The sequence below is a fragment of the Botrytis cinerea genome, chromosome 1 (genome assembly GCF_000143535.2).
Source record: "Botrytis cinerea B05.10 chromosome 1, complete sequence".
NCBI lineage: Eukaryota > Fungi > Ascomycota > Leotiomycetes > Helotiales > Sclerotiniaceae > Botrytis > Botrytis cinerea.
In genome coordinates this window covers 3565982-3588642 of record NC_037310.1, presented here as the reverse complement: position 1 = coordinate 3588642, position 22661 = coordinate 3565982, and the positions used below count along the sequence as shown (strand labels likewise).

At 42.7% G+C, this 22661-nt stretch overlaps 7 protein-coding genes across 12 annotated transcripts; 5 read left to right on the top strand and 2 right to left on the bottom strand.

Annotated features, from left to right (window-relative positions):
- The first annotated feature begins 29 nt into the window (after nt 1–29).
- BCIN_01g10290 (hypothetical protein) lies at nt 30–2406 on the top strand. Its single transcript, XM_024690900.1, has 2 exons — nt 30–1797; nt 1881–2406. The coding sequence occupies exons 1-2, from the start codon at nt 79–81 to the stop codon at nt 2016–2018; spliced, it is 1857 nt and encodes a 618-aa protein (XP_024546670.1). The 5' UTR covers nt 30–78; the 3' UTR covers nt 2019–2406.
- A 44-nt stretch (nt 2407–2450) lies between these two features.
- Nucleotides 2451–5607, top strand: BCIN_01g10280 (hypothetical protein). 2 transcript variants are annotated; one of them, XM_024690898.1, is made up of 4 exons: nt 2451–2879; nt 2940–4176; nt 4225–4230; nt 4284–5607. In XM_024690898.1, the coding sequence occupies exons 1-4, from the start codon at nt 2818–2820 to the stop codon at nt 5427–5429; spliced, it is 2451 nt and encodes an 816-aa protein (XP_024546668.1). In that variant the 5' UTR covers nt 2451–2817; the 3' UTR covers nt 5430–5607. The 2 variants fall into 2 exon arrangements, with proteins under 2 accessions (XP_024546668.1, XP_024546669.1); XM_024690899.1 differs by having other exon boundaries at nt 4225–4529.
- Nucleotides 5608–8641: 3034 nt separating this feature from the next.
- BCIN_01g10270 (hypothetical protein) lies at nt 8642–10521 on the bottom strand. Of its 2 annotated transcripts, XM_024690896.1 has the most exons (2): nt 9183–10521; nt 8642–9021 (listed from the first exon to the last, which is right to left on the bottom strand). In XM_024690896.1, the coding sequence occupies exons 1-2, from the start codon at nt 10206–10208 to the stop codon at nt 8674–8676; spliced, it is 1374 nt and encodes a 457-aa protein (XP_024546666.1). In that variant the 5' UTR covers nt 10209–10521; the 3' UTR covers nt 8642–8673. The 2 variants fall into 2 exon arrangements, with proteins under 2 accessions (XP_024546666.1, XP_024546667.1); XM_024690897.1 differs by having other exon boundaries at nt 8642–10521.
- Nucleotides 10522–13565: 3044 nt separating this feature from the next.
- On the top strand, nt 13566–14627 carry BCIN_01g10260 (hypothetical protein). Its single transcript, XM_024690895.1, has 2 exons — nt 13566–14306; nt 14367–14627. The coding sequence occupies exon 1, from the start codon at nt 13681–13683 to the stop codon at nt 14284–14286; it is 606 nt and encodes a 201-aa protein (XP_024546665.1). The 5' UTR covers nt 13566–13680; the 3' UTR covers nt 14287–14306; nt 14367–14627.
- A 629-nt stretch (nt 14628–15256) lies between these two features.
- On the top strand, nt 15257–17420 carry BCIN_01g10250 (hypothetical protein). Of its 2 annotated transcripts, none has more exons than XM_024690894.1 (4): nt 15257–15366; nt 15494–15613; nt 15697–16328; nt 16379–17420. In XM_024690894.1, exons 2-4 carry the CDS (start codon nt 15514–15516, stop codon nt 17297–17299), a joined length of 1653 nt encoding a protein of 550 aa, XP_024546663.1. In that variant the 5' UTR covers nt 15257–15366; nt 15494–15513; the 3' UTR covers nt 17300–17420. The 2 variants fall into 2 exon arrangements, with proteins under 2 accessions (XP_024546663.1, XP_024546664.1); XM_024690893.1 differs by having other exon boundaries at nt 15432–15613.
- Nucleotides 17421–17527: 107 nt separating this feature from the next.
- Bcatp11 lies at nt 17528–19073 on the top strand. 3 transcript variants are annotated; one of them, XM_024690892.1, is made up of 3 exons: nt 17528–17764; nt 17817–18658; nt 18733–19073. In XM_024690892.1, exons 1-2 carry the CDS (start codon nt 17592–17594, stop codon nt 18574–18576), a joined length of 933 nt encoding a protein of 310 aa, XP_024546661.1. In that variant the 5' UTR covers nt 17528–17591; the 3' UTR covers nt 18577–18658; nt 18733–19073. The 3 variants fall into 3 exon arrangements, with proteins under 3 accessions (XP_024546661.1, XP_024546662.1, XP_001556517.2); XM_024690891.1 differs by having other exon boundaries at nt 17817–18666; XM_001556467.2 differs by having other exon boundaries at nt 17817–19073.
- Nucleotides 19074–19111: 38 nt separating this feature from the next.
- On the bottom strand, nt 19112–20886 carry BCIN_01g10230 (hypothetical protein). Its single transcript, XM_001556468.2, has one exon. The coding sequence runs from the start codon at nt 20780–20782 to the stop codon at nt 19196–19198; it is 1587 nt and encodes a 528-aa protein (XP_001556518.1). The 5' UTR covers nt 20783–20886; the 3' UTR covers nt 19112–19195.
- Nucleotides 20887–22661: the final 1775 nt, after the last annotated feature.

Genomic DNA, 22661 nt, shown 5'->3' with positions numbered 1-22661 from the left:
TTGTGATATTATTTCGTGCAACCCATCAAGCACCACTTGTTTTTCACTTATCACATTTACGACCTTCAATTTACCAATATGGCTGATGCAGATTCAAACCCTAATAAACGCAAGCTCGATGTAGAAGATGAAGACTCCTCGTCCGACGACGATATGGGACCTCAACTTCCATCTGCGGAAGCTCCCAAAAAGAAGCGTCGCAAGCTTCCCTACGAAAAGCTCTATATCTCAGCTCTACCAACCTCGGCGCGGTATTCAAAGTCTCTTATGCACAAAGAGCAAATCTCGTTCGTTACCATGACTCCATTGACGGACTTCTTAATCACAAGCTCTGTCGATGGAGTGGTTAAATTCTGGAAGAAAGGAGGCGACGGTATTGAGTTTGTGAAAGAATTTAGAACGCACACCGGAGAGATCAAGAGTGTTTCGATCAGCGCGGACGGACGAAGCTTTGCGACAGCTGGTGCAGATAAAACAATCAAGATATTCGATGTGATGACCTTTGATCTGTTATCAATGCTAACTTTAGAATTCACACCGAAATGCGTTTGCTGGGTACATGGACGTGGCGCATCTCTTCCAATGTTAGCTGTCTCTGACGAGGTTAACCATACAATTCGGATATACGATGGTCGTGGAGAGAATCAGGAACCAATTCATACAATTTCCGGCTTACATCGAAGTGTTGTCTCATTGATGGCCTACAACGATGCCTACGATTGTGTTATATCAGCAGACGAGAATGGTATGATTGAATACTGGCGACCAGGAGGAAATTACGAGAAGCCTGATAACGTCTTCGAATACAAGTCTTCTACGAATTTGTTCGAATTTAAGAAGGCGAAATCAACACCCACTTCTCTCACGATTTCTCCAACTGGTTTGCAGTTCGCGACTGTCTCATTTCCCGATCGCAAAGTCCGAGTGTTTGATTTCCCGACTGGAAAATTATACCGTACATATGATGAATCGCTGCAGGTTATCGAGGAAATGCAACAGGCGGGAACATCATTGAAGAAGTTAGAAGATTTAGAATTCGGTCGTCGACTTGCTACGGAACGTGAGATTGAAACGCCAACCCTACGAAATAAAGCCAATGTTATATTTGACGAGACGGGACATTTCATCATCTATGGATCAATACTCGGCGCAAAGGTTTTGAACACTTATACAAACCGAGTCGTGAAGGTGTATGGAGGAGATGAGAACTTTAGACCTCTTAATATTGCTATGTACCAAGGTCAACCACAAAAGAAAGGTGTCACAACAGTTGCAATGGCGGCATCCAACAATCCTCTCTTGCAAGAATCCGAGCTTCGCGATCCGATTCTATTTGCGACCGGAGTTGGGAAAGTACGATTTTATATGTTCACGAATGATGAAGAAGTGTCCAAGTCCGAACGAGATGTTCAAAATGAGAAACCTACCAACACAAACGGGAAGAAACTGGCAGAGGCAAAAGCTGCCGAGACTGGAACTGCAGCTGTTATTCACACGACATATGGAGATATCCATATACGCTTATTCCCAGATGCAGCCCCCAAAGCCGTTGAGAATTTTGTGACACATTCGAAACAAGGTTATTACAACAATACCATCTTCCACCGAGTCATTCGAAAATTCATGATCCAGTGCGGAGATCCTTTAGGAGATGGTACCGGTGGTGAAAGTATTTGGGGCAAAGAGTTTGCCGATGAGTTTAGTTCTCTCCGACACGACAAACCTTATACTGTTAGTATGGCGAATGCGGGGCCAAACTCCAATGGTAGTCAATTTTTCATTACCACGGAAAAGACTGTAAGTTTACAACATGTCCTTCAGATGTTCAATTGACCCTCAGACGTATTGTGTGCTAATCCGTCCTCTTCTTCTTCGCACAGCCATGGTTAGACAACAAACATACCATTTTCGGAAGGGCAATTCAAGGTTTAGATGTTATTCATAAGATTGAAAACACTCGAGTCTATAAAGAGAAGCCGGAGGAAGACATCAAAATTCTCAATATAGATATCATCTAGACGTCATCTGCGGGAGAACAGGACACTATTATTGTACCGGTATTGGATTTGGAGCATTCGAGACCTTGAGTCAGTTCACGTAGGTATCCATCTAGGAGTACTAAATAGCTGGAGAGAAAACTGCCAAGGTTGTAAGTGAAGCTACTAGGAGATTTACCACCAACGGCGACAAGCTACGACGTAAGCAAAGTGCACCCACTTTGCTCAATTATCCTTGATGTTAATCCGCCATTAGTCAACCATTGGAACTGTTATTGGCCAATTGCTGATCAATGGTTGGATGTGTGGTCTTATCAGCATTAGTGCGTGCGTAGGAGTATTGGCAAAAGCATATCATATCATATCTATTATCTAATCGCAAACATGTCAAGCTTTCTATTTCTCCCCACCTTGACCACCTTTTCTCCTCTTCTCCACCGATATCTATCCATCGTATCCATTCATCATATTCGTCCCTCATTTGTCCAAGGCTCTATTACCAATTTCAATGGCGAAGTGCACTTAAACGCTCGACTAGACTTCAACTTAAACTTTCATTAAACTTTTCATTCTTATGAAATCCAGAATTCAACCCAGATTCCATCCAGATTGATCGTCTTTCCTTGGGACGACCTCTTTCCCTTATTTTGATCGTTAGTATGTCGACACAGAGAACCTCAATAGCGCCATCTACCAAATCTAAACTCAAACCCAATTCTACTGATGGCAAAAATCCGCGACAATTCAGATACTATCAACTTAAGCCAATGCCGGAAGCCGGCATTGCCATTCGTTTACAGACTATTCGTTCATTCTCACCATGCCACGCCCAAAGAAAGTGGGAGCACCAGAACCTAAGAGAAGGAGTAGAAATGGATGTTGGTACGCTAATGGTAATGATGATTCATAGATTTTGGAACTGAATATATATATCACTCATAGGCCCTGCAAAGCTCGCAAAGTAAAATGCGACGAAACTCGACCAACGTGTGTGAATTGTTCGAAACTGAACGAAATCTGCGATTATAGCATACGATTGAATTGGGAGGGTCGAGGCAAGAAGAGGGCTCAAAATGATATCGATACTCCTGGACAGAGTAATTTCTTGACCTCGAATCAAACAACTCCAAATGCGAGTAATCACCCTTCGACTTCGGGGTCATTTACCAGCTTCCAATCTGCCCCCGCAGTATCTACGCCTCGCGATGAGCGTTCCAGTCGCAATAATGGGGCATCTGGGGAACGTATGGTCGATACATCGATGATTGATCCTGCCTTGACCAGACCTGCATATCCACCCATTGTGACTTTCCAAGATACATTGCCCAAAGATTATGGTCGCCAAAATCAACACTACCCTCAAAGCTTTGAACGATATCAATCCAGTGCCCCTATCACTCCACTCTCAGCCCAGTCACCTGGCTTATCGATATTTGGCCACCTCCAAGTTGCGGATGAATCTGGAAGTCCAATTTCAAACAGAAGCGCACTTCCAAGCACCGAGAGTCCAATGTCAACTCCTCCATATCTCGGAAGTGGTCATGGAACACCAGCGACTGAGAGCTCTGCAATGGATCGACCTGCTAAGCGCACGCGATACGAAGGCTCACTTCACAATGCACGAATGCTTCCTCCTTTGGTATCCAATCCGGATTTCACCCACGACTCTCGAAATACAACCATTCATACGTCCCAGGTAGAAGCCGAATCAATACGTGGCGTGGACATTGAGAAGGCCAAAGCTACACCAATTCGTGAATTTTCAAGTAGGCTCTCGGTTAATTCGCTGTTATCGGGACCGCTTGATGGGACACCCTCTGAGCAACCCAGCAATGAGAGAGGATGGGATTACCAAAGTCAGGATTGGACTCCCTATATGCATGATGTATACCAGGATACGGAAACTTGGGGTATTGATCGAGGATTGGTGGACTTGGACATTGGTAAGAACGATGACATTAATGCAATATCAGAATCGTCTCCCAAGTTATTGGGACATCACCGGGACTTTGATTTAGACAATGGAAGGGAATTATCGCCGATGGAATTTGGCTTTGGCATGGAAATCAATGAGACGGCCCTTGAAGTTGGATATTACGACAAACCGGTTTCGATATGCATACCTCGTGTACTTCAACCGCTGCCTGCGAAATTACTCGAAAATCCTATGAATCTACTTGTAAGTCTTCTCATTGTCAATGTTTACTCGCCGCTAATTGTACAACAGTATTTTGTAAGCCCTTTTTTTGTGAATTGGCTTTGTGCTGAACAACTAACCTGTACTAGCATCATTTTCTAGATCATACCGCAGGCTGTCTGATACCACACAATTGTTCTTCTAATCCATTCCGGAGTATTCTGCCGCAAATGGCGGTTCGGGATGATGATCTGTTACATCTTCTGCTTGCATACTCTGCCACACATCGGGCCAGACTCCTAAGACAACCAGAACCTGCTACTCGTATAGCTTTATGGGTCAAGGATATCTTTCCTAACCTTAGGCATGCGCTCGATGACCCAAATAAGATTACATCGAATGTTAACCTTGCCACGGTAATCATGCTCGCATCATTAGAAATAATATCTCCAAAGGTCTTTGGAGTTGCCGTTCCATGGCAGAGGCACCTTGAGTTCGCACGGCAAATGCTTGTTGCTAGAGGTGGAGCCCATCGTATGCAAACCATATCCCGGAAAGATAAAGTCTCGTCTTTCTTGTGGAGTTGGTTTGCATATTTAGATGTCCTTGGCAGTATGAGTGGCGGACAGAACCTTTCGTCTGCTTGGATGTTGGATTATGAGACAGAAGATGAAGAGGATGGTTACCAAATTGACTGTATTCTAGGTTTCACTAGTCATTGCATCCGAATACTTGCCAAAGTTGCTAATCTTGCCCGTCAATGTGATGAGCGTCGCATTAATCCTGATTCAACAATCAAACAAGATTGGCGACCATCAGATGAAATCGTGATCCGCGCACACAAGTTAGAAGCGGATCTCATTGAGTCGCGGCTTCACCCAGCAAAACCTTGTACTCACATGCAATCCAAGTCTGAAGCAGAGTATGGTTGGGACAGTCTTGAGGTCGCTGCAACCAATGAAGCATTTCATTCTGCTGGACTAGTTCACCTACATCGCAGAATCCTGGGAAAGCCTTCAGCTCATGAGGATGTTCAGCATGCCGTTGGTGAGATACTTGGCTCTTTCAACAAGATTAGGAAAGGAAGTAGTGCCGAAGCCTGCTTATTATTTCCCATGTTCACAGCCGGTTGCGATATTTGGGATGAGAAACAAAGATCTGATATTCTTGAACGAATGAACAGAGTTGAGAGGTACGGAATGACACAAGCACATAAAGCGCGAAGATTGATGGAGCAGGTTTGGGAATCTGAGAAACCATGGGAGACCTTAGTCGGTGGAGAGTTCTTTGGTTGAATCATGGAAAAACCCAACGATTGAGCACTAAGTTTTGAATTATTTCAATGAGCCACTTCAATCAATTACTACCTACATCTTCACAAAACTTCGCAGTCCTTGGACGATGGGAAAAAAAGGCGTGCAACCTTTCAGCCTACGACTTCGATTATGAGAATGAGAGCCTAAGCTTTTCACACTTACCTCTGTTTGAAAGTCATGAAGTTTGGCATTTGATTTTGTCCTGGGCATGACGTTAAAAGGCCTATGTCATTTGAATTCGTACAATTCAGGAGAACAGTAGTATAATAGGATATTCAGAGTCTGTCTGAATGTCTGACGGGCGCTCCACTAACGAAGAGCGCCTGTAACCTTACGTGGTGGAATCTTTTCTGAAAGAGATAAGCGTGATAGTAAGCTACTCATTAAAATGGTGAGTTGACTTTGCTCTAGAGCCAGCGTTGGGGACTAGGCCCCAGAAGATTCACTAGCGGTCCTAGAATTGAGTTGCCTGAATTCGCATCAGTATACAACATTTTCTTCGACCGCTGAAACACTACTAAGTGAACGGCAACCCCGGTGAAGAGGCATGGTCACGTCTTGCCCAGAAATAGTCAAATATTTCTAACTTCACAGCTGCACATCACTGTAGGTATATATATTCATTGACGCAGCCAAAGGATTCATTGGTGCTTCTTAAGGGGGGTGATAAGAGTCGCACTTTTGAATGCACCGAACACCGGTGCTGTGGTGGTGAATGCGAACCCATCATTACCTGTTGTCATGAACAGACGACGCCCGTATGAAGGTTGACAGAAATGTTCCAAATTTCCGCGAAAAGCTTGTCTATAGGGTGCGAGCCTTCCAATCATTAGCTGTAGTCGATACTTTATAGAGGCAATGGATTGGATCAACCCGATTTTCTGCTCATATAGAGGATGAACTTAGTGGGGAAGGATTCCACTAGATCTTACGTATCACAATAGACGACTTGTAGAAATACCTTTAAGGACCGGCTTCATGTTCTTGATGATAGCCACGATCGTGTAATACGACTGGATGTGGCTTTGGTTAGGGGTGGTTAGGGGGTGGTTGCGTGTGTTTTTGATGTCCTATTTTGCTTTTCTAAAGTTTTCAGCGAAAAATAAATTAAAAAAGCACAAAAAAATAAGAAAATCTCCCCTAAAGCAAGTATAAACGCCAGAGGGTATAACACAAGCAGAAGAAAAAAATTAAAGAAAAAGACAAAACCTGGCAACGGAAGAAAAAAAAATTGTAAAGTAAGAATTTAAAAAAAGGTTGGGATGAAGCCCATGAGGGGTGGGGAAAATGGGGGAAGAGGGGAATCAAAACGAACACGCAAATACTATTCCAACAAGAATGAGTATATCAGTGTACCGATGAGTACACAAATTTCTAACCAATCTGTTTCTCTAATGAATCTATAGTCATTACCGTCAGGTGGTGTGACTATGAGGACTTGGGTGATGGAGAGGTATTTTCCAAATCGATCGTCTCTCGAGATAGGGGTGGCGAGAGGTAATCTGACTCCTTCTAGTTTGCTTCTATCTCGAGATAAAGTGGGATAAGCAATGTGCTGACGAGTACAATGCGGTTTCCTTGACAGCTTGCTCATTAAGAGCTTTTACTCCCTTCTTCTTTTTGACGTTAACGGTGGCTACAAATGTAAAAGAAGATGGGACGGGGATGAAGATGGGGATGAAGATATTGTATTACACTGGGTGGGAATACGCTAGAATCGAATCTAGACGCAGATATATAGCTGGCCTATAATGCAGATGGGAAGGTAAACCCTTCGAGCAACGGGCTGGATTTCCAGATGAAGTTGAAGTTTGGTTAGTATTGGAGAATACGAGAATCGATACCTTTGGGAGAATTTCCCTGGACCTGGGAGTGACGGGACACGATTAGTAATTCGGGACAAGGCCTTTTCTGAGTGGATTTCGAGACCTGTCCACACGGATCTAGGGGAATTCTTCTCGGAGGAGGAGATTTTTGGGGGCTTCGAGAACGGAAATTTTAGTAGTTTGGAAATGGAGTGTGTTGTTTGGGAGTTTCCTTGGGGTTGGGGATTTCTTTGGGATTTGGGTGTGACGGAATCGATTAGTAATTTGGGATAAGGCCTTTTCTGAGTGAGTTCTGAGACTTGTCCGCACGAATCTGGGGGAATTCTGTTTGGAGGGGGGGGGGGGGGGCTTTTGGGTGGATAGTGAGGCTTCGGGGTGTTGTGTGTGGGATGGGATGGGATATGGACAAGGTGGAAGGAAAAGGATGTGTCGGGGCATCGATCATTTGATCATACAGAGGGAACTTTATGAGTTACATAGCTCTCCATAGATAATAATGATCGACAACGATTACAACCATGATAGACTAAAGAGCCTTGACACTTATCAACCAATTTGATACTAACAGGATGATGTGGTAGTGAGGGTTTTCAACGCGGTAGAGAGGGAGAGAGAAGGAGAGTTAGAAAATGGGATATACTTAGACTAGACTTATTGGAATCTAGAATTACGAAAAGCAAGCAGGGTTGATATGTATATGTATCATGTTCACTTATTCTCTTCTGTTCTCTCTACTCTACTCCATCTTCTCGGCCTCCATATTATCTATCTTCTTGTCTCCTGGCGAGTCGTCCGGTTCCTATCATTTATTGGATGTCTGATGATTGATGATTGATGATTGATGATTGAATTGTGGATTTTATATCAATATGGTGTGATATATATACACATATATATATATATATATGACGAAGAGTTTGCTTGGTGTTTATTGGAAGATTTGTGATGTTTTTTTTGGGGGGAGCTAGGTAGGTAGGTATTGTGAGGTTTTGTTGCTGTAGCTTTGATTCGATCTTTGAGGGTGTTTTTGGGTGGGTGGATTGTTGATTTGCTTTGTGTTTCTTCTCTCGTCTCTCCTCTCCTTGGGACTTTCCAGTTTCTGATATACTCTCTCCTTTCTTCTCTCTCCTTTCTCCTCTCTCCTTTCTCCTCTCTCCTCTCTCCTCCACCTTTCCTTATTCATGTCTCTCCTTGATACTTTTCCGTTTCTCATAAACTCTTTGATCCTTCACATTGTAGTTCCTTCTCCTGTTCTTTGATTAGAAAGAGGAGGAGAAGGGGAGTGAGTGTCTCACACTCGCCATCTGGGGTTTGGGGAATCAAATCTTCTTAGCCAATGGCCATCGCAATCTTTCCCCACGACCATCTATTCGACGTCATTTATATTGATCCCTTTCTTAAGGATTCGAATGTAGCCAATGTGCACTGGTACACTTCGTATTCGAGGTCCATTCTCTTATTCTCTCTAAATTCCATCCCGAGATATACTTGTGATCGTCTTCGTTTTTGGGTAATCGCTTTCCACCCAACCGGATTGTATGGGACAATGCGCAGGTAGAGTCGTGAGAAACGAATTGAAAACATAGCTTATCTGCAACACAGGCCGCTTTGCATTGTGAGAAGGATACTGGAGAGCCTTTCTGATGATATATTTTCCAACCTTCGTCTGTATTTTCCCAATCATTCATTCGTGGGACTAGTTGAGGAGCGATGTACTCAAATAAGTCTTTGAATAGGAATGGTTGCTGCGTGAATATGTTTAGCAACGTATGGAATTGAGAGGGGGGTTGAAAAGATGTTCATATAAGACATTTCATAGATGAGTAAGTGACTTCTTGAGTTCATGATGCATTCTATTTTCATTATTTGATCGGGATATAAAGGGGTAAAATAAAAGTTTATGTACCATGCTCATTGTGCGGGCTTTCCAATCTTCGATCCACAGCCATAAGTCTTCCATATCTGTTCCAGCGAGGTGATGTAACGAGAGTACCGGCTCACACCAAATTTCGCTCCCAAAGCCAACAGTTGACGGTACCTCTCCATTGAACATTGGCCAATAGCCTTTAAGCCTGATGCCGATTTTCTTCAATGCTTTCGCAAGAGCTTCATCACCACAACACAAGTCTGTTGTGTTCACGCCGAATTGACTATACATTGGCTCTCTATAGCCATCTAGGTCATGCGTATTGAGAGACTCCAAAGCACTATACGAGAGAGCATATGCACTACCACCATGAGCAAATGGTGCTTTGGGGTCAGCCCAGACAGGACTTCCTATGTATAATTTCTTCTGGGGATCCAAATTCTCCAATAACACAAGGAGATTATCCCATTCGACAAAAGTGTCTGTATCGATGAACACGTACCATTTTCTTCTTGGAAGAGCACTATTAGTTTCTCCTAGCATTCTCCAGATCTTTCGCTTTATAGCCATGTTTTTGTACTTGGCCAATTTCCATCCACCTTTGAGCTCCCGAGTATCTTTCCCCAGCTGTTGATACATCTGCAATTCATCGTAAAACTTAAATTCGGGGTAATTCTTTCGTTCTCGTATCGAGATATCAGCTAGCGCATCATGAACGTGGAAAGAATCAACCTCTTCTTCTAAATCCGAAAAAATCAAAATATTCTGACGAGGAACCTCGGACATAATGGTCGCAAGTTGGTACTGAAGTCTACTTTGGGGTTCCGAGCCGCCGGTCTCAATCACGATTTGCACATCTGATGCGATGGAGGCCCGCGAGGCCGTACATGTTTTGCTGAAAGGGGAAAGTTTGTGGCAGCTGCGATCCCATATCCAGGTATCGAAGCGCCGTTTTGTGAGATCGGGAAGAGGAATCCTAGTTGCGAGGATAAATGTGATAGCGACACATATTATGGCCTTGAGGAATTTGTATCTTCGAGAGCGCATTGGATAACGAAGAGCCATTGTTGAATATTGTGATGTCTATAGGAGATGTTTGTACGTATTTCCTAACGGGTGTTTTCGACACGGTTAGAGCTGGTAAGTTTCGTTCATTGTGAGATCAGAAAAGAGGAGGAAACGGATTGGATGCTCGAAGTCTACAGAGGTAGCTATAGCCTATATGAAATATGGGAGGAACATTCGCTAATCTAGCGTGCATTCAAAAGTCTTGGATAAGTGGTGGTTGTCACTGGTAATATTCGGGTTTCTCACTGATAAGCCATAATCTCTGAATGTAATGGGAAAAGAACATCACATCGTGAGAATCAACATTTTCGAGAATCTGACTGTTTTTACCAACTGTTCGTGATATACGTACAATTTAGCTATTGACAAGGGCACAAGCGGGGCAAAATAGGCAGCGTTCTTCTCCCCCGTATCGAGTACCATAGATTTGGTTACTAGTATGATGGCCCCAAAAGCGATGACCACTGATTTTAGTAAAGAAACAACGAGGGCTCTATTTACGATTGGCACGGTTATCTAATGCAACTTCATCTTCCTTTTACCCCACCAGCAGCACCAGCAATACCACCGCAGAATCCTCAACACTTGCCAAGATAGGCAGTTCGCCGAGATGGATGGCCTTGTCAATTCGACCCGCTTTTCTACCTCATCATGTTGGTTACACAAGTTCCACTTCTTCGGCCGAAGAACTATAAGACGAGACGATCTGTCGGCCTTAAAAGGGGCTTGATGCTAGTTTGATCTTCCCCAAATTAAGCATTCTGGTGAATCTGCATGGGTGGAGAAAATGCGCGCTAGAGTAAAATCAACCACTGCAGATGATACCCAATCATATTGAGCAATTGAATCTGAAATCAGATACAAATACGGCATTCAAATACGAATAAATTGTTAGAAAAACTGTGAAATGATTGTTTGTACGATGCCGACACACACGATTTTCTCGAAGACAGTGTAGAATTCTCTAAATGGACAACTCCGGTGATTTTCCTCGTACTCGCTAAAATTCTTTACACTAGTGCTTATGAGGCATTTAAAACTTAGCATTCTTACTGGGAACACTCGTATGGGAACACTCGTAGGCTGTGTTTGAATACGTTGATTACGATGATAAGGTGAAGAATTGTGTTCTGAATTATTGTTGGATGGCTTCCGGATGCTGCTCCTGAAGAAGTGGTTTTGGAACTGTTCAAATATGTGATATCAGCACATGATATGTGAAGTGGTTTTGGGGGTGATATACTATCAATATGCAATGTGAGGTCACAGCAAGAATTTTATTAGTAGGCTCCTTTATTATCGTCATTCTGTGTCCTATCAGGTGGTGGAACCCCATTCGCGAGGGATTAAGCGAAGGGGTGAACTCTTCGCAAGGTACGATCTTCTGAGTAGAATCGCTAGCATTCGTGAAATCACAATCAATCTATAGATTTCTTGGACTGCAAAATTACTTTGACTACCTACGTTCATAGGTGCCCTTTCTACTTTTGATGGTAATCTTGTATTATCTTCGATATGATAACAGTAATTTTGATCATGATTTTCAGATGAAGAAGAGAAGAAATATTAAATATTTACCTTGACTCAAAAGTTTGAAGATGGTACACGGGCGCTACCATAGTCGGAAAAGTCATAAGCGTACGCGCAATTTATTTGGAGTAATAGTTTACTTCTTATCGGGCACAGCATAAACATAATAGATAATATTGTGTATACTCATCGGCTTTAGTTGTTCCAGAAGTACAGAAAGCGTATCTAGTCCCAGATAAATTAGATGTTTCAAAAGCTCTTAGTAGATGAGTACCTTTGGATGTATCAAGAACTTGCTATAAACTGATCTGCTGTCACCGGGCTCTACAAACCAAACATAGCTCGAAGCCTCTAGAAATTAGAAACTCTTTCAGGTTCAAGAGTCAAGCGCTGATTGGTCGTGCTCGTGCTGCTATTAGTGAATTCGAAGTGTTTCTGCCACACCGCATTTGGTCAACGAAATCCACAGAATTTTGGTTTAGATGTAATAAAACCCTGTGCAACGAATTTTCAAGACCGATACATAATCCAAAAAACATCAAATGTCTGAAAAGGTTCTTACAAAATTATGGATAATCTCGCAACAAACTCCTCGGTAGTGCTATCTGCGGCTGTACCACAGTACCTACATCTACTTTTGGAAATCATTTCTCGCAGCAATTCACTGCATGATCCGGTAACCATGGACTCCTTGAACTCCTCGGATTATAACCGGACTGGGCTTACAGTCGAAGCTTACTCTTCCCATACAATGAAACTTTCCCTCCAAATCTTCTATTCCATATTTGTATTCCTTCTCGACATAAATTCTCCGACGCAATATCCTGCTATCAACGCCTGCTCTCTTTTTCTATATATCTACATGGAGTTTACAAATCCAGCATACAGCATGACACTTCCCACAGTTCCTGAGAACAAGCAGTATTCGACTAGATTCCTCCGACACTTTCTCTTCACGATCGATTCCACGTTGAAACTTATCGATTCACAGACTACGGAACAGAGAGCGTTGTCTGCCGTGATGGTTCTTTATAATGGTGTTAATACATGCTGGTTTGGTTGGAAGAAGTACGGCATTGAGAATGGGTCGTTGGGAGTGCGAGACGCAGGGAAGAGTAAGATGAGTTTGGAGGATCAAAAGATGGAGATGAGGTTAGAAAATCTGGTACCCCGGCGGTACAACATCGCGACGAATGCAAACTTGCGAGTTTGATGGATAATATAGACGTGAGAAGGAAGAAATGAAGCTGGAACTGCAAGCTTTGGAAGCTTGGAGGTATAATATTCTTGTGTGTTCTTATCCGTCTAACCGTACTATGACATCCACTGACTAGCGATCAGATTAGATTTGGGATTTGTATTATATTGGAACTCAGATGGGCTGCCGATCCGTTAATAACGGACCGTTACCATTTTATTCCAAAACGTTCGCTCTATCTAGATTTGGTTTCGAAAATCTGAAGAAAATGTTATAAGGATCCTGTTAATCGATTTTTTGTTTCTTGAATTCAACGCCTGTGGTCGTACAATAGCCATATAAAGTGCTAATAGTGATGATATCTGCAATTAAATAATAAGCAGTAGAATATGCACCAATATTGGAGCACGAATGTAACGCCTTGTAACTTGGTATTCGTGAATGGCTCACTGATGTAGTTGAAAGCTATGATATCAATGTTCTTCAAGAATTACCATGAAGCTAAGAGTCAAGCATCCATATTCATAGAATGGAATGGAATATTCTAATAATTTCAATCAGTACAGTGAATACTGATTCATCGGATTTTGCTGAACTTTAAATCATACAGCTCATTCCGCTACCATGTTCCAAAACATTCTTGTGTGCTGTAGCCTCAAAGACTTTGCATAAAGTAACCCACAACGCCCGCAACAAGAACAATCAAACTACAGAAACTCTTAACGCAACACCAAGAGCAAAATGGAGCAAATAAACTTCCTCAACGTCGCGAACATAACTCCGTCGACTTTCGACAACTTAGCAACTTTGGTAACTCAACAAATGGCTTCGAATGTCTCTTTAGAGGGCCAGTTTCCTCAGTCCCCGAGTCTTGATGATCTTCACCATTTCGGAAAAGATATTTTAAAATTCGGCGTGTTGCCTCTAATTTATTACTCCATTTTCTTTTGCATTTTTATGCTGTTATGCACGATTTTATTCTTCTTTTTGGTCGGCAGTTACGCGTTGATCCAATTTGTACAAGGAACGCCAGCAAAATGTCGGCAGATTTTGGCAGAGAAAAAATTGCAGAAGATTGTGAAAAAAGTAAACACAATTGATTTGAGAATTCAAATAAAGGACATGGAGATCAAGATGAATCAAATGGAAATGAAGGTGGATGGTCTAGAGGGAAAGGTAGATGAGAAGCTCATCCAAGAGCGACTTGATCATCAGACTGAGATGCTTGCTTGGAAGGCGCAGGCAAAAAAGGAGAAAGATGACTTGGAGGTCGAAATTCCGAAGCTCCAGGATAAAATTCATGACATTGAGCAACGGTTGAAAAAGAACTTCGTTTACTCTCTATAAAGGGAAGACTGATAAGATAGGTAAAATTACATCACCTATTCCCTTAGATTTGTAACATCGACTAATTAAAGTACTACCAGGCAAATCCGAGATGTCGACACGAGATGTATTCCGACTCTTTCTTCTTCGGATTACCAACATTTGTCACCTTCAATAATCCTGCGAACAATGCATATACATTGAATATGCGTTTTGGCATGTTTGTGTTTCCGGCATGAGGGAGGGTATGCGTGGATGGGTTCGGTTTGTGATGGAGTAGAGATTATGGGATCAAAGGCTTCAATGATGGATGGCTTTCATGTCGAGAAGACGTCTTGATTCTACTTTAATCCAGTAGTTCAATGAAATTTCCTTGCTTTTCGCCATTAAACTTGCCGCATCTAGCTGTCTTCATGTGGTGAACAGGTTTCTGTGCCGAAGTTCGATCGGCGCGTGCCCTTTGCTAAGAAATACATGTGTCGATAGTCTCGAGTAGATGAATAGACACATCACCATACCAAGATGTTTTCCATTTCTCAGATCAAACCCGATTTAATGGATACCTTCTAGTCATTTTCAAACTCGCCTAGCCTTCAGGAACGCTAGAGCTACTCTACCGAGCCCAATACAAGCTTAGCATTGACTCTCTGCTATCGATCTACTCCTAGAACATGTCCAAAATTTACAACGCTTGAACAAAAGTATAGAGTAATATTTAATATAGAATAGCATGTCGCCTGGACGTTCTCTAGAATGATTTAGATCTGCAGATGTATGAGTTTTTCTGTTGGATTGTCTAGACACGGAAGTCTGAATCTCGACGTTTGATGTCTGATTAGAATAGAACGAGCGTTCTTATTAGTCATGATTTAGTAATTAGTTCCAACAGCTGGTAGTAAGTCGACGATATCCGAAAACTCGTGACTTTGACCGAGTTTGCGACAAGCCAAGATCTGGGGTAAAGTTAATGTTACCTCGGTGCTTCGGCTTTGCAGAAAGTTTTGTGGAGTTTCCTTCTCCACAAAGGCGTTGTGATGGATAAGCCAATCCTGATATCGCATATCTCCAGCCAACCATATTATTGACCGGTAACATATTTAGGTAGGTGAGTTTCCTTTGCTTTCCTCCGCTTTGCTTTGATTTCTAAATACCATCTCGTTCAATAGATACCTCATAGTAGTTTCTTACCTTTCTGTTTCTTACAATTGGTAACCCATCGACATATCAGTACACAAGCACAAACAAAATATGCCTACTGCATCAACATATCCCTTATTGGACATCCCACAGGTGGATCTCTGGGAGTTTCTTTTCGAGAGAAAAGATAGAGAATTTCCTGATGATAAAGGTACCAATTACGTCCTGCAGTATTAATGATCGTTTTGGAAGATCAGCTTTTAAAGATCAACGACTGACTGTTTGCTTTTCCAGCAATTTACACGGACGCTGAGACGTCACGGTCATATAACTACAAGCAACTGCGAGACACTGCAATAGAGTTTGGAAAGGGCCTGAAAGCTGTTTGGGAGTGGAAGAAAGGCGACGTACTTGCACTTTACACACCAAATTGTATCGATACTCCTGCTGTTCTATGGGGAACCCATTGGGCCGGCGGAATAGTCTCTCCTGCGAATCCCGGATACACTGTCGATGAATTGACCTTTCAATTGAAGGATTCTGGGGCAAAAGGAATTGTTACACAAAAGGCTTTCATAAAAGAAGCACAAGCAGCTGCTAAGAATGCTGGTATACCGGAAGATAGAATAATTTTGGTGGGTGATGGAAAGGATGAAACACACCGATTTAAGCACTTTACGAACGTGCGGAATTTGGCTGGCACATCAAGATATAGGAGGACGAAGAGTAAGCCAGAGGATCTAGCATTTTTGGTCTACAGTAGTGGGACGACCGGTCACCCGAAAGGAGTCATGCTTTCTCATGGAAACATTGTTGCAAATACTTTCATGGCAAACGCAGCTGAGGGGGTCAATTTAAGTTGGAAAGGCGGGAAGGATGGCAGAGGCGACAAACTCATGGCCGTTCTTCCCTTTTTCCATATCTATGTGAGTCACTCCACTACTGAAACGTTGCCGGTTTTGCTAACTATTTCCAGGGCTTGACATGCATTATTCACTTCTCCCTATACATGGGTTTGGAGTGCATTGTAATGGAGAAATTTGAGTTGGAGAAGTTTTGTCATACAATACAGAAATTTGGTGCTACATTTGCTTACGTGGTTCCCCCTATTGTTCTCATGCTTGGAAAGAGCCCGGTAGTTTCGAAATACGATTTATCGACTGTCAGGATGATGAATTCGGGTGCGGCGCCATTAACACGCGAACTCGTTGATGCTGTATACGCTCGTCTCAAGATACCAATTAAGCAAGGTTATGGACTTAGTGAAACAAGTCCTACCACTCACACTCAGCCTTGGGAGGATTGGAATAAATATCCAGGTTCCGTCGGACGTCTACTACCAAATCAAGTAGCAAAGTATATGAACTCTGAAGAAAAGGAGGTTCCGGCAGGGCAGACTGGCGAGCTTTGGATTAAGGGGCCCAATGTTTTCCAAGGTTATCTCAAGAACCCCGAGGGTACCAAGAATGCATTAACAGAGGATGGGTATTTCAAGACGGGAGATGTTGGACATCAGGATAAAGATGGCAACTTTTACATCACTGATCGTGTCAAGGAATTAATCAAGTACAAAGGTTTCCAAGTACCACCGGCAGAATTAGAAGGTCTCCTCATCTCCCACGAAGACATAGACGACGTTGCAGTGATTGGTATCTACAACGAAGAACAAGCAACAGAAGTACCAAGAGCTTATGTTGTTCCAAGGAAAGGAGTTGCTGGCGATAAAGAAGAGGAAAAGAAGATCATGGCATGGTTGCAAGCAAAGGTCGCGAGTCATAAGAGGTTGAGGGGAGGAGTTAAATTCGTGGATGTCATTCCGAAGAGTCCGAGTGGAAAGATATTGAGAAGACTTTTGAAAGATCGGGCATTGAAAGAAGGGGAAAAGGCGAAGTTGTAGAGTGGGATTAGATGCATGTAAATATTGAAACTTAGAAACTAACCCTCCTTTGGAAATGTTGCATGATTTGCTTTTTATGATTTCTGTTTGTTTTCAAATCGGGAAATAATAGCTTGAGACATCGACATCCCGAAATCCGGGGTCGGCTTGAGGTCGAGTCGAGCAGTAGGTTACATCGGAATCTCGGTGATGCGGCCGCGTCATAATTTAAGTTTATCAACCACAATTGATATTTTGTGAGGTTGACGACTTGGGAGATTGATCAAGATAATAATTGTTACTCGACGAAAACATGGCAATCATTCGTTCTCCAGCGATCCGTCGCATAATCTCTGGTGCGCCCCCCTATCTGCGAGCTTCGCAAAAGAGATGGGCACAAGTTCATGATGTCCGGTTCTTGGCCACTCAGCAATCAGACAGAGTGCTGGAAAAGTACAAGGAGAAGCTTGAACAAAAAGCAAAAGAGTAAGAAGGGAAATTCAGTAGATGTTATGTCTGTAGCTCATGAAATATATAGGGAAGGTCTGCGAGACGCCAATGAACTGAAAGAAGCATACAAATCCAAAATCGAAGAGATGAAAAGGAAAGCCACCGTTGCTATTCCTACTCCTACGAATGCCCCTCCCACCCCACCACCCTCCCCGACTACTTCGTCACCTTTTCCTGCACCTCCGCCACCGCCTCAAACTCCGGCCGAGAAGGCGCCTTCTTCAACCCCTGGGCTAAAGACTTTATCCTCTTACCTTGATCTCGAGAAAGTCCGCACATTATCACAAGAAAAGATTGAAGCTCTCTGGCGATTCCGACATGCCAGCGAAGCCAGATCATTGTGCGCAGTTATACCCTTAGATACATATAAAACAATTGAGAAAACTGCGAAGGCATTCCCTCACTTTATTCTCCCACTTCCAAAGGAGGGACAAGGTGCCGAAATCCATTTCTTGCAATGGACTTTCCCAGCTGAGAATACCGTCGCTGTGCTATTCACACATCTTGCGGAATATAAATTGAGAGGCGAATACAGTCAACCACATACTACAATCACACATCATTTAGAGTTGGAGAAAGATAAAGGCTTGGTGTTGTTACAGGGTCAGGTCGTTGAAGGAAGAGGTGTGAGCGTCGACGAAGCAAAATGGCTGGTTATGTGTTTACAAAAGTTCTATGGTCCGGTTGGGGAAAAGAGTGATAGACGTCGGTTATTAGAGATGTTTGGAAGAGGCGATCCAGCTTTCAAATTAGAGGATTTGGTCGAGGAGGCCGAAAAGATTATATAGAGGTGGCTTAAGCATTAACGAATTGTACGATACGAACAGACGACTTGAGACGTGGTCTGGGGCTGGAGTTTGGCTCAAACTTGTAAGCATGTAATTACTCTTCTCTCCGATCACAAGTTTCGCAGTGTATGGAATGAAATGTACTGAGTTTGCAAGATTCGAAGGAAAAGAATAACCATACGCAAGCTTGATTTGTCTCTCACACTCATTCGAATGGATTACACGCCATTCCTCATTCATCTGTCACCAAATCATCATTGAAATAGACAATGCTACTTCAACATTATCACAAATCAATCACATTTGTCAGGAGGCGGCCAGGGCCCATTCTATATTCTCGATTTGTGGATTCAAACGACCGGCTCTTCGAAGTCCTCGAGTGATGATACGGCGTCTTCGATGTGTCACTAGCTATATTATACAGCATCGAGCACCACGGCGAATTCAATGAAGTTCACACAAATTGCAAATCATGTATTGGTAGGAAATTATTATTATCGATTGGACTTTAGTCTATACACTTGTCCCGTATCTCTGACAATCATATCAAATTCTGCAAAGCAAATGCCAAAACAATTCGGAAATTCCTCCCTCATCCATACTTCTTTAGTCTTCGCCACTATTTCCACCAATCTGCCATTCCGTAAGGATTACGATCACACTCTGGGACTACTCTGACTTTAATAGTGTTAGTATTGGTGATCTTGGCGATATTGGCAATGCGTTCATCAGGACTCTCAACATAAAGAATCTCCGCCTCCTCTTCGAATGGCTCATCAACTGGTGGTTCTGCTGCAATAGGCTTATTTTCATTGCCTCCTTCAAGAGGAGGTGAGTATTTCTCAAGATAGTTGTCAGTATAGTATACTCTCGTATCAATAGCCCCATCCCAATCCTCTTCTAACCAAACAACTGTCCAATCCGCAAAAATCGGATCCGTTTCCAGCTTATCGTCTTCGTGAAATAAAACAGCACCACACTCCTTTAATAATTTCTTTATTCTTAAAATGTATCGCTCGATCCGGTGATGAAAATTCGCCAAGATCTCATGGTCAAAACTTGGGTCTAGACAACCTAGAGTGTCTAAGAGGTCTCGGAAAGCTGCAAGATTACCTCGTGCTCCAGCTGCATTGTTGACTCGCATCCAAATGGTAATGGCTTTCTTTTCCTTGGGACCAAATGGCTTGACAGGGTCTCGAGGCGGTGATTTTGATAGTGTCGTATTTGTAGGATCTGATTCATTGGTAATCACTTCTGATTCGAGCTCGTCTTCTGTATTGTTTGGTTGCGTCTGTCCATCAGCGGTGTTGTTTTCTGCACTTTCGAGCTCTCTGAAAGGCTTCCGTGCTCTCGAATTTGGTTGCGGAGTATTGATGGGCACGAATCGGGTTGTGCAAGGTGTTGTACTTGTATTTGCATTTTCATTGGCGTTTGCGTTCGTCTTGCTTTTAGTCTTGATTATTGCTTCGTCTACGTCATTTGATCGCTTTCGAATAGCAGAAACTTGGTTTTGTGCGACTTCTGATGTGCTGGGCACATCTTTTGCTGATGTAGCTGGTGGTTCTGGTGCTACCGGTGGTGCTGCTGGTTTGGGCAATATCGGTTTTGGAGTAAGGATTTTTCTCTCAGGTGCTGCATTATTCTTTACCTTTGTTTCTGGCTTGGTCTTGCTCGGTGTATCGTCCACGCAATCGGAGGTTGTCGACTTGACAGATTCGAGACTAACACGTGGACCCGTGTTCTTCGCCTCTACTGAAGGTCTGGCTGATTGTTTTCGGGGCACTTTGGGAGACTTGCTCGATGGTACTGGAATCTTCTCTGGCTTGACCTCTATTTGCCTTTTCTTCTTCTTGCTTGGTGCATCATCTATAGAACCAGTTGTGGTGGGCTTTTGAGATTTAACACTGGTTCGCGCACTTTTCTTTCGACTTGCTTTCTTTAAAGCCTTAATTGGCCGTTCTTTGGATTTTTTTGAAGGCGCATTTGATGGTTCTGCATCCTTCTTTAGGGTAAGGATGATCTTCAACTTCGGTTTTGGTGTGGTAGTCTTGGGTTTGTCATTATTGATTTCAGTCTTGCTCAATGTCTTGTCTGCGGGAATAGAGGTACCTGACGTAGGAGACGCGGGGTTGACACGAGCGCGTTTAGGTTGACGTGACTCTGCGGAGGTACTGACAGAGCGTTTTTTCGCAACCTTTGGAGACATCTTATTTGTGTAATTAAGTTCAATAATTTGATAGATTGATGCAGATACTTTATTCCTCTGAACTGACGATGATTGCGATCAAATTCTGGCAGAAAAGAAAAATCGTGTTGAAATTTGGATGTGGTTGTTTTAATTGAAGAGTTTTCCTGGATTATTCACAGAGAGCTCTGCAAGAGACTCTTATATTAAGAACCTTTCGGAGGTGGAGGTGGGGGTGGCAGGCTCAAGTATCTACAGCACAATAGATACGGTGAATTCTGGCGGTACTAGCGTGTGTTTGTGTTGGAAAAAAATATTTAAGATTGACCGTATGCGAAACTGAAGAAGGTGGAACGCGGAATGGAACGGGATTGAATTTAGAAGTGAAGAAGAGTGAAGTTGAGTAGAGTGAATTTTCGAGTTGAAACATGTTATGGTTACTACCCGCTTGGAATGAATGTAGGCGAAGGTGATAGTACGGTGGTGTTTTAGTTGGGTTTTCTATTGGATACTGTCGTCTGCATGTTTTGATTCGAGTATGGTGGATCTTGAGGTTTAGGATGGTATTCGAGGCGTCGAATGCGCTTTGCTCAGTTTTGCAGAAACAAACCGGATGTTGATAGCTTGTGTGAGCCTGTATCATCAAGGTGCTTTGTTTCATACTTGAGCAATCTCATCTAACCTGCCGTTATGCTTTTAAAATTTACCGGAAGCTTGAATTTTAGTGCTATCATCCAATATCCTTGGAGTAAGATTGCTTTGCATTTCATCTTCAACTTTTGTCGTTATCATCTCATACAGCACTTCTGCTTTCTTTCTGGCCAATTTCTTCAAATTGATTTCATACTGTTAATTCTACATGCTTGTGACGGTGCTCGGTTATGTATGATGGAGCGTCCGAGGAAACGTGTAAGCGAGAATGAAGGTACTCACTCCATTGAACAGCTGAGATCCACGACTATGTATCATTCTTTAATTTTTTTTTTTTTTGAGTAGTCAGATCAATGAGTTTATTTGGTGTTGTTGAAAGACTCGCTGCTCTCTGAAGTTACATTTCTCATTGCAAAATTCTCTCGCCATGGTCTATAGACTGTATCTCGCCATGAAAGTCGATGTTACATCTCGCTACGGCAAGACACCCGCCGCTTCAATTCCTTGGCGCCTAATGAGAATGTACCATCTGAGAAGATATGATCAAATATTTTGTTAATAATATCTTGCCGGGCTTTATGTAATACAGTGCATGTATACATTGTGTTGAGATTACATGCCGTAAGGGACTCGTAAGTTCAGACGCCGACATATATCGATCTTCAATTGGCCACAAGACTGAAGAATCTGAATGCTCGACTTTGCCCGATTGGGCGCGTATACTCGTCAGTACAAGAATCATAGTAGTCAAGGAGGTGTAGTGAGAGTAGGGTAACAAAATATTTCATCGTAATTCTGCTGATTATCACCGGTTTCCTTCGTATCTGGAATCAATCATGAGTATATTTTGAGCTATCAAAAATCATGAGGAACTTTTCATTGACGAATCGCAAGTTAGATCTATACTATCGGAATACGAAGCTATGCCATACATTCACATTGAACTTTATTTTCTCCACTGAAATTTCCTGCATAGATACAGTACATGCAAATACTAAGTTGCTCGCATTGTTTATTCAGTATACGAAGCCAGAAATACAGGAATTTTGACATAATGACAGGAATAGGAAACGAGAGGAAAAGACGCCTAAAATCTTAGCGAATAGTTATTTTCATATCGACCGTTCTTGAGGTGACTCCAGATCCTCCAGCAAAAAATGTTCGCTCCCCAAACCAAGAGAAGCATGATCTCCAACAGTATCCGCTACAAATTCATTCTGAGCCATCCGAAACATCATTCCTGTTCGTT